An 11,107-nucleotide genomic window follows, 5' to 3' on the forward strand; every position below is an offset into this window, starting at 1 on the left:
GCGTTAGAAAAATCAACAATTGTTGTAAATGGCGATATACATGTTATTCCGATTTAATTTCAATATCATAATTCTAGGTAAATTTTTGCACGAGGAAAACATAACAGTAATGAAAGAAAAACAATATGGCTCGTATGGATATTCAGGAGCGAAACAGTTTAATCGGCATGTTGCAAGCCGGTCAATTATTATGACGTGTAAGTTTATGCGTTTTACTTTTCACATTGTTATTATTTAACGTTGTACGAGTTTGCGAATTTGATCTTTGAAGTAACGTTTTAAATTTGGTAAGTTTTATTTTTTTTCTTCAATTTCAATTTAATTTTCAGGTATTATCAGATATGTGTAGAATTATCCAAGGTTGAAATTTCAACACAAGCCGTTCAAAAATAAGGGAGCTATATTGATATGATAAAGTGATGTATTAAAAAAGTCTAAAAGTGTACTCGAAGGTTGTTGATAGAAACAGGTTGCCTTTATTGTGTGTGTGTTTTCACTGAATATAAATTTATGACCAGCACTCTAGGAAAACGGCGCTTAATGCATGTGCGTAAAGTGTTGTCCCAGATAAGACTGTCAGCACTAGCTAATTAGACACAACACCTTCCGCTTAAACTGGATTTTCCTTTTTTAACGAAAACTTGCATAACAGCGGAAAGAGTCGTCCCTGATTAGCCTGTGAAGTCCACATCTGGGATTACACTATACGCAGCATATTCATTAGTCCCCATTTTCAAAGAGTGCGCCTCATTTTTTTCACCTAGCTCGATTTTGTTCACATAAAAAATGCTATACTTCATTGTAAATCAAATAATAACATATGCATGTCAGAATAGATCGTCATCGCAAAGTATTGTTACGTTACACAATGATATAATGTAGACACGGAACCATTTAAGAAATTTGGAATGTTTACAACTAATCATTAATAAAATAGATGACTAATTAAAGGGATCTTTTCACGCTTTGGTAAATTGACAAAATTGAAAAAAGTTGTTTCAGATTCGTAAGTTTTCGTTTTAGTTACGATATTTGTGAGGAAACAGTAATACTGAACATTTACCATGCTCTAATATAGCCATTATATGCATCTTTTGACGATTTTAAAACCTAAAAATTATAAAGCGTTGCAACGCGAAACGATTGAATAATTTGGAGTGTTCTGTTTTTGTCGTTAAATTTTGTGAAACTACGAAGATTGCTTATATAATGTATAAAATACGTTAAGAATGTGTACTCGGCGGAATAGCTCAGTAGGCTAAAGTGTTTTTACTTCAGGACTCTGGCAGGACACCAGGGGTCACTGGTTCGAAACCTGCTCCGGGCAATGTTCTTTTCCTTTTTTAATTTTTTTTTCTTGATTTTTTACTGGAGCTTTTACGATCCAATGTTTACATTTATCAATATAAAGCATTTAATGAATAAGTTTAAAAAATGCCAAAATCTGTGAAAAGGCCCCTTTAATATATTTAGTCCAAAAGTCTTACGATCATAGTTTTTGCTTGTACATGTAATTGTATTATCCGAAAATATGTAAACATTTTGCCATGAAATGCGAGAATACAATTTAATATATAGCCACGAATTGCTAGAATACAGGTTACATTATTTGAATGAAGGATTATCGTATTGATGTTTACTGTTATTAAACGTGTCTACTACCAAAATTTATTTTTATAATTATTTGTTATATGCTAAAATTTTTACAATAATAACGGGAATATTTATTAAAAAAAATACATTCATCAGGAATCAAACTTTGTTCTGGTGAGGTAAATCAATCGCACAGGGCGATTCAGAGGCCTAAAAGTCACTACTAAAATTTCACATTCTACACGCTGTCATTGAAACGCCGGGAGGTCACTCGTTCGCTCCCTTCTGTGTGAGCGTTCTGTCTTCATCTTCCAAAGACACCGAGTGAAACCTGGAAACGGACTCGAGAGCGTTTCGATTAGCCTGGGGCAGTTTACGCAATCGAGCTAAAATAAATATGTTTAAACTAAACGCTGTCAGTAATGCAGAATGTATTGTTCTTAAAATTATCGACGAAAAGAGTTACAAATGCTTCATCATTTTATTTATTGTTATTGACTACTATCCATATACGAAGCGATGTCTAGAGTGAAATATATCTACATTTATTTGAATCTATGACTTTCTTTTAGTAATGAAAAAACGTTTTTGGTTTTTGGCTTTTAAAAATGCGGTTCCGTTACCAAGGTAATGCCGACATCGAGCCAGGCGCTCATACTTAAGAAAGGCGTACTGACGGAGGATGAAGTGCGACCGACGTCGTCGGGACATTGGCCGGGATCTCAGTGCTCTGTGCCGACAGGTGTGAGGTAATAATGAAAGTGATTCTGATGATGATGCGGATAATGATGGAGATAGTGTTGATGGTGTTGGTTTTGGTGGTGGTGATGATGATGATGTTAATGATGATGATGATAAGGTATAACGAAATACTTCCTCTACTTCAACAACAACAAATACTATCACTATGACTACCGCTGCCGTTGCCGTTACCACTACAATCATCACCACCACTATTACCTCTGCCACTGCTACTTCTAATGCTAATGCTACTATTTCTGCTACTGCTACTGCTAATGCTACTGTTTCCTGCTTCTGCTGCTACTACTACTACTACTACTACTACTACTACTACTACTACTACTACTACTACTACTACTACTTACTACACAACAACAACAACAACAACAACAACTAACTACTACTTACTACTACTACTACTACTACTACTACTACTACTACTACTACTACTACACTTCTCTCCTGCTACTACTATTACAACAGCAACAACAACAACAACAACTACTACTACTACTACTACTACTACTACTACTACTACTACTACAACAACAACTACTACTACTACTACTACTACTACTTCTTCTACTGCTGCTGCTACTACTACTTCTACTACTACTACTTCTACAACAACTACTACTACTACTACTTCTACTACTACTACAACAACAACAACAACAACTACTACTACTACTACTATTACTACTACTACTACTACTGCTACTTCTACTACTACTACTACTACTACGTACCTACTACTACTACTACTACTATACTACTACTACTACTACTACTCTACTACTACTACTACTACTACTACTACTACTACTACATACTACTAACTACCTACTACTATACTACTACTACTACTACTACTACTACTACTACTACTACTACTACTACTACTACTACTACTACTATCTACTACTACTACTACTACTTCTACTACTTACTACTACTACTACTACTACTTCTACTACTACTACTACTACTACTACAACTACTACTACTACTACTACTACTACTACTACTACTACTACTTCTACTACTACTCACTTCTACTACTTACTACTTACTACTATTACTACTACTACTATACTACTACTACTACTACTACTACTACTACTACTACTTCTACTACTACTACTTACTACTACTACTACTAACTACTACTACTACTACTACTACTACTACTACGACCTACTACTTCTACTACTACTACTACTACTACTACTACTACTAACTACTACTACTACTACTACTACTACTACTACTACTTCTACTACTACTACTATACTAGCTACTACTACTTACTACTACTACTTCTACTACTACTACTACTACTACTACTACTACTACTACTACTACTACTACTACTCTACTACTATTACTACTACTACTACTACTACTACTACTACTACTACTACTACTACTACTACTACTACTACTACTACAACTACTACTACGACTACTACTACTACTACTTCTACTACTACTACTACTACTACTTCTACTACTACTACTACTACTACTACTACTACTACTTTTACTACTACTACTACTATAACTTCTGCTACCACAACAATAACAACAGAAACATCAACTACTTCTTTTACTATTACTACTGCTACTGCTGCTTTTGCTGCTGCTGTTTTATTTGCATGCTGCTGTTGCTATGTTTATAAATCGGGTCCCCTATGCGCGTTACGTACTAATAACAACTACTTACAACTTAAATACTATATCCAGTGTTATATTGTATCAGTTTAATGTCAGTATAATAACACTCAATCTGCGCTTGTATTTTAATATGTTAATGTTTTTCGTTCCAAGATCAGGTCCCCAGTACGCGTTCCGTACCCCGGTCCACTGCAGCATCGTGACCGTCTACAACTTTGGGCAGGGGCCGGTGGGCGGGGGAGAGACATGCCGGACCCCGACGCTATGCACGCCCTTGGGCGCGAGTCTGCGCAGCTCTTCAAGCATCAACCGCTACCGAGGGGTTACACCAGCATCCTCGCATTCGACCCAGACTCGAAATCTTATCAGGTAACCGAACAACGAAGTGTGCCCGACTCGCAATTTGATAATGACGTCATCATGTTGACGTCATATAGTTGTTATTTCAACGAAATTCCAAAGTTAACTTTTGTTCAAATGTAAAACAAATCGACGAATATGCATAAAATTAAAAAGAAAAGCAATGATGTTCAGCTATACTGAAAACAGATGTTAACATGGTATTATTTTTATATACACATCTAATTTTGGGAGGAAAGGGGAGGGCACAACAAGATTATGACGAGCCTAATTCTCGGAGTCGGAAAGCTGATATTTATGTTTATGCATTAAAATCGATCCGAGCTAAGCTTGTGCAGTCCGCAGCTAATCAGTGACTAAACTTTCCGCTTTTTTGGATTTTATCGTTAAAACGAATTCTCTTCTGTACGAAAATTAAATTTATGCGGAGAGTGACGTCCCTATTAGCCTTTGCGGACTGCACAGGCTAATCTGAAATGGCACTTTACGCACATGCATTAATCCTAGAATGAGGCCTTAACACGTTTCGGTAAATTGACAAATTTAAAAAAAATGCTTCAGATTCGCAAATGTTCGTTGTTGTTATGATATTTGTGCGGAAACATTAATACTGAACATTTACCATGCTTTAAAATATCCATTATATGCATTGTTTGACGTTTTAAAAACCTGAAAATTATAAAGCGTTGCAACGTGAAACAATTGAATAGTTTGTTGGGGTCGTTATATTTTGTGATACAACGAGGATTGCTGAAGTATAAAATTCACTACCCAATGTATGAGCGCGAATGGCCGAATTGTCTATGCGATAGCATTTTACGCCAGGGATCAGTGTTGCGAGCCCAGTTGGGGGTTACTTTTTTCTTTCTTTTATTTTATTATTTTCTTTTACTGGAGCTTTTTAGATCCAATGTATACATTTAGCAATATAAAGCATTTAATGACAAACGCCATAACATGCCAAAAATCTGTGAAAAGGTCCCTTTAACACTCTTACCTTACTAAAGCACAATTTCTATTCTCAAAGTGGTGTGCGCAGGGCGGGTCTGGTTCCTCCATGGAAGTTGATAAAGTGGACAGCCGGCCCACTTCCGGTCGATGTCGGCCCTTTACCGCCGGGCCTGACAGATCGTCCATCTCTGCAAAGGTAAATGGTCGGTAATTGAATACAGCCCGTCTTATAGAACATCATACGATACATATTTTAGCCCTGGGAAAACCGGCCTTAATGCATGTGCGTAAAGTGTCGTCCCATATTAGCCTGTGCAGTTCGCTGGATGTTCGCTAATTATTTTACTGCCTTTAAACAAAACATGCCATACAATCAGAAAGTGTCGTCCCATATAAGCCTGTGAAGTTTGCTGGATGTTCGCTAATTATTTTACTGCCTTTAAACAAAACATGCCATTCAATCAGAAAGTGTCGTCCCATATTAGCCTGCTCGAACTGTACATGCTTATCATGGACGACACTTGAGTTTACGCGCACAAAAAGCCTCTTTTTCCGAGCGGGTTTTATCTTTAGTTACGGTGCAATTTTTGATGAAGTACAATAATACGTCTTAACCTCTTTGATAACTTTTCTTTCAATAACTCTATTAAATTCCTATCAATAGTTTACATTCCCTTTAGTTAAGAATAATATTTATGATTGATGTCTATTAACGGTGAGTATACAATTAAGCCGTCACTGTAATTGTCCGTACAATATTTGATAAGACATGACCAAGGTACCTGTTGAACACCTAAGGAAATTTCGTAATTTTAATAATAAATATGCTTTTATTTATTTTGCTGGTTCGTTTTGATGGGGCACATTTTACAATTGTGTTATGAAGAATCTTTGGATTGCGCAAAGCTTTTGAATTAAAACATTGAATTAAGTCGTATGCCTGCTTCGCCGTTCCCCTTCAGAAATCGGTGCATACCTTGTAATTTAGACAAACTCGACATGTTCACATTCAGATATGTCACTGGTTCCGAGCATGTTTCAGTTCAAAACAATGCCTTTCTTATAAAAAAAACAACAACATGCGATGACGTCATTTTTATCGATTATTATTTTCTGACAAATATTTTTTGTTTCAATAAGTACAGCATGTACGACTCTAGACAACTTTAATGACATACGTTATAGACTGTTGATTGCAAATAATATACATGCATTCTAACCGCTCACAATTAAAAAAAAACACGACAAGCACGAAGCAGCATTCGATCAGCAAACAGAAAATAACCGCTGCGATTACTTTAATCAGTCAGTCTGTAGGATTTGTCGATTGAGCGATATATAAAACTTAACATAATAACTTACAGATAAATTATACTGTTTAGTGCAGACAATTACAAGTAAATACATAAAATACTGCCATGTTCATACATTTCATTGTTTTGTATATTTTGACATGTTCCCAATTATTATGCAAACTCGACGGTATAACAAACGCCACATATACCTTACTTTGTTATCACGATTTTGTTATTAAAAAAAACTATGTTTGGGGAAGTAAGCTGACATTTCAGCAGCCAATCAGTCCTTTCCAGTACCAAAAGTTACTCGCTCTTGGTTTTCGACCCAGTACCCTTTTGCTGGACCCGGACTGCGTGTATGACGCCACCAGCCACCATGCGCCGCGATCCGGAGAGAGAGCCCACAGAAACCGGACGCACATAGCGGGACCGCGGCACGGTGCGCTGTTAATCAGAGATGTAAGTATCACGTGCCATAAGTCAATGTTTGTTGTTCGCTATAAATCTTTCACACAGTTTTCAATGAGGTGTTTGTGTATCGTTTGTTCGCTATCAGGTGATCGCCAGATCTATGTTGAGATCACTTTTCTATCCACCGAATGCTAGGCAGGAAATATAACTGCAAAAACAAACTTCCCTTTTTCCCATCCCCGATGAAAATGAAGATGCCTCGTTCTTGGAATTCTAGGCCCCATGTAAATCCGCCTAACCTGGATTTACGTTAAGATGACGCTTCATTTTTAACACAAATTTCCTTCTAGCGGATTGGATTTGCTTAACATAAAAAACAACAACAACCGAATAATTCTAAACCGTTATATAGTCCGTTATATAGTCCAATTAAACTACATTCTGAAAAGAATATATTTATTGAAATTTTTAAAAATAAAATTTACAATTTTATTAATAATCGTCAAAAGAAAATAGTTGTAATGCTTAAATAAAATCAGTTCCAAGTGAGTGTCAAATGTATCAAATATTAATTACCTTAAACCATCGTTATTATACGAAAATTACCTCTGTCAACGATGACGCCTTGTAGTTTCAATGATAATTAATGATCAACTCATGCTTGATGTCGTTATTTTTAACAAAATGAGTTCCACGTGCACGAAAATGTTTGGCAGCTGAGCACAAGAGCCAATCGTAACATTATTTTAAATTAACTTTGGTCATTGTCGGCTCGGTTACTACTCAAATGTACCCCGGGTACTCTTAAGTATACTTAAATGTACCCCGGGTACGGAAAACATACTGAAACGTAACGGAGAATTCTAACGCTAAATGTGTTGTTCTCGGCTATTTTAGTCAAATTAACAATATTCATATTTATGTCAATATTCTGTGAAATGGCATAAATATTATCGAAACTCAAACTCAAAAAAGCATGTTGAGGCAGGTTTTATTCAAACAGATTTTTTTTTCGTATTTTGTAGCGCGTTTTATGACATCGAATTTTGGGCGGGAATAAATTTTCTCAATTGGTCTAAATTTTCCGGATACGTGTTAGTATATTTTCCGTAGCCGGGGTACATTTGGTATACTTATGAGTACCCGGGGTACATTTAAGTAGTATCCGAGCCGAATGTGACCAATCGAGCCTTAAAAGAGGAAATGCATTTTTTTCTCTTTTAACGCAAGTATTTGAAATAATCTCAGGTTTTTTCCCACGCGTTACCATTTAATATGTTTGCATCATGTTGATAAATGCCCGCCCCTTTAAATCGTATGACCGTTTTTTCTTTAACAATTTAGTTGCATATGTATTTTATTTCCTGTTTTATGTCCCTTAAGCCGGTCCCGCTCTCTCGGTTTCAGTGACGCGGCAACGCCAGATGATCAAGCTTGCCCGGACGCGAATGTAATGCGCAGTGACATCATCGACCGGATCGCCCCCAGTCTGCACATGCGCAGTGACAACATCGACCGGATCGCTCCAAGTCTGCACATGCGCAGTGACAACATCGACCGGATCGCAACAAGTCTACGCACGCGCAGTGACAACATCGACCGGATTGCCCCAAGTCTGCACATGCGCAGTGACAACATCGACCGGATCGCCCCAAGTCTGCAATGCGCAGTGACAACATCGACCGGATCGCTTCAAGTCTGCACACGCGCAGTGATAACATCGACCGGATCGCCCAAAGTCTGCACATGCGCAGTGACAACATTGACCGGATCGCCCCTAGTCTGCACATGCGCAGTGATACAAACACCACCCAGTCGGCCGAACGCCGCAGTTTTCAGTTTCCGGAACAACGAAAACGTGTCCCACTCGGAGGTAAAATTGTAACACTTCACTTACACGACGCATTGTGTGACATTCTATGTCGACGTTTTTTTTATTATTTTCGCAAACAACGTAACTTATTTAGAAACTGTAGAGCTACCTTATAAGTTGTGTGATGTTCGTGAATACAACGAACTTAAGTTGTATCTACCAGCTACTGATACTATAACTGACGTTCGATTGGTCATTGTCGGCTCGGATACTACTTACATGTACCCCGGGTACTCTTAAGTATACTTACATCTACCCCGGCTACGGTAAATAAACTAAAACGTATCCGGGAAATTTAACGCATAATCGGCTGTTGTCAGCTATTTTTTATTAAGTATATACATATTTATGTCAATTGTCTGTAAAATGACCTCTATATTATCGTAACTCATACTCAAAAAGCATGTTGATGCAGTTTTTTTTTTAAGATAAGTTTGTTTATAGGGTCCGTCAAACATATTTTGGCATGTCAAAAATGTATTGAAGCTTGTCATTGAATGCGTTATATTGATACATTTAAATATTGGAACTAAAAATCTCTAGTAAAAAAACAAGAATACAATTTAAAAAAAAAGGAAAAAAGTAATCCTCAACAGGGCTCGAACCACTGACCCCTGGAGTGCGGGAGTAAAAAGTCTCCCGCCTTGACCACTCGACCATCAACGCTCATGATGAAAGCGGACGTATGTTTTACCTATATAAGCAATCCTCGTAGTTTCCCAAAATATCGTTTCGCGTCGCACGACGTAAAAATCTGTTGGACGGCCATTTTAAAATAATCGGAAGTGCGTTTTACGACATCGGATTTTTGGCGGGAATCATACACGGGTACAGTCTAATATCGACCGGGTACGATTAAGTATTTACAGTCCCCGGGGTACATGTAAGTATACTTAAGATACCCGGGGTACATGTAAATAGTACCAAAGCCGACAATGACCAATCAAGCATACTTGACACTCGATTGGCCAATTTAGACTGTACCAGAGTATTATTTCCGCCCAAAATTCGATGTTGTAAAACGCGCTACGGATTCGAAACAAAATTCTCTAAAAAAACACCTTAATATGCTTTTTAGGAAGAAGTTTCGATACTATAGAGGCTATTTTACAGAATATTGACATAAATATGAATATAATTAATTAAAAATATAGCCGACAACGACCAATTAAGCGTTAGATTTCCCGGGCACGTGTTAGTATATTTACCGTACCCGGGGTACATTTAAGTAGTACCCGAGCCGACTATTACTAATCGAGCATAAGTGACACAAATATTAAAATGTATTATGATTGCAAAGACGGACCTTGATTAAATATTTCCGTCGTACTACGTAAATAAAAAAAGTCTATAAATAAACTACATATGTACTAGGTAACTACAATCACGGACTCTAGATGAGACAATATACGCTCTGTGCTACAATTACTACTGTTGCTTCTGCTAGTACTGCTTGTATTACTCATATTAATAATTATTAGGCAAATTAAATAAAGAATGCTTCTACAACAACAATCAGTACAACTATAATACTACTATTACTGCGTTTAACGCTTTTGCTGCTATTACTACTTTTACTATATCTACAACTACTACTTATCAAAACACAAACAGGTGCAGTACCTAATACAGACTTAACTCGACGTTCCCGTACGAAGTATCCAGTCGATCCCCTCGATATCCGGTCGGCGCGACCCGGGGTCAACTCCCGCTGGGTCGTCGAAAATTTGTACTACAGCGGATATGGCAAAAGCTATACAGTCGGGGCTTCAAGTGGGCACGGACCGGCTGGAGTTCTACCCGCATGATGACGTCACTAGACGCGAAACCGCGGCCTATAGAAACTACATGGAGGTTGTTAACGCTCATGCAGTGATAGCGGCGTCTAATGATAACGCAGTGCGCGGGAAAACGGAGTTTCCAGCGGTCGACGTCACTCACGACCTTGAAGATACTATGAAGATATGAGCTAATTGGACTTTTTGAAACTATGTCATCATGCTAATTTGTGTCGTTTGGTATATGTTCCATAGCATGTACCAATAATGACTCGATTTTTCAGGTTAAGATTCAAGAGGGATAATTTCATTACCGCCATTTTAATTCAACCATCCACATACATTAAGGCACATATACGCTTCCTTTTTTTAGCTGTGATTATTTGATAAAGTAAAACTCTTTGGTTGCTCACTTGTAAAGATTC

The 11,107-nt window shown here is 37.4% G+C and overlaps 1 protein-coding gene and 1 long non-coding RNA gene across 2 annotated transcripts; both read left to right on the top strand.

The window, feature by feature from the left end:
- Positions 1-2,212: 2,212 nt before the first annotated feature.
- On the top strand, positions 2,213-5,924 carry LOC127864196 (uncharacterized). Its single transcript, XM_052403904.1, has 3 exons — positions 2,213-2,342; positions 4,165-4,380; positions 5,399-5,924. Exons 1-3 carry the CDS (start codon positions 2,224-2,226, stop codon positions 5,520-5,522), a joined length of 459 nt encoding a protein of 152 aa, XP_052259864.1. The 5' UTR covers positions 2,213-2,223; the 3' UTR covers positions 5,523-5,924.
- Positions 5,925-6,657: 733 nt separating this feature from the next.
- On the top strand, positions 6,658-11,107 carry LOC127864217 (uncharacterized). The gene is made up of 3 exons (XR_008041584.1): positions 6,658-7,079; positions 8,439-8,904; positions 10,519-11,107. It is a non-coding gene; the product is annotated as an uncharacterized LOC127864217 (long non-coding RNA).

This window comes from Dreissena polymorpha, chromosome 1 (assembly GCF_020536995.1).
Source record: "Dreissena polymorpha isolate Duluth1 chromosome 1, UMN_Dpol_1.0, whole genome shotgun sequence".
Lineage (NCBI taxonomy): Eukaryota > Metazoa > Mollusca > Bivalvia > Myida > Dreissenidae > Dreissena > Dreissena polymorpha.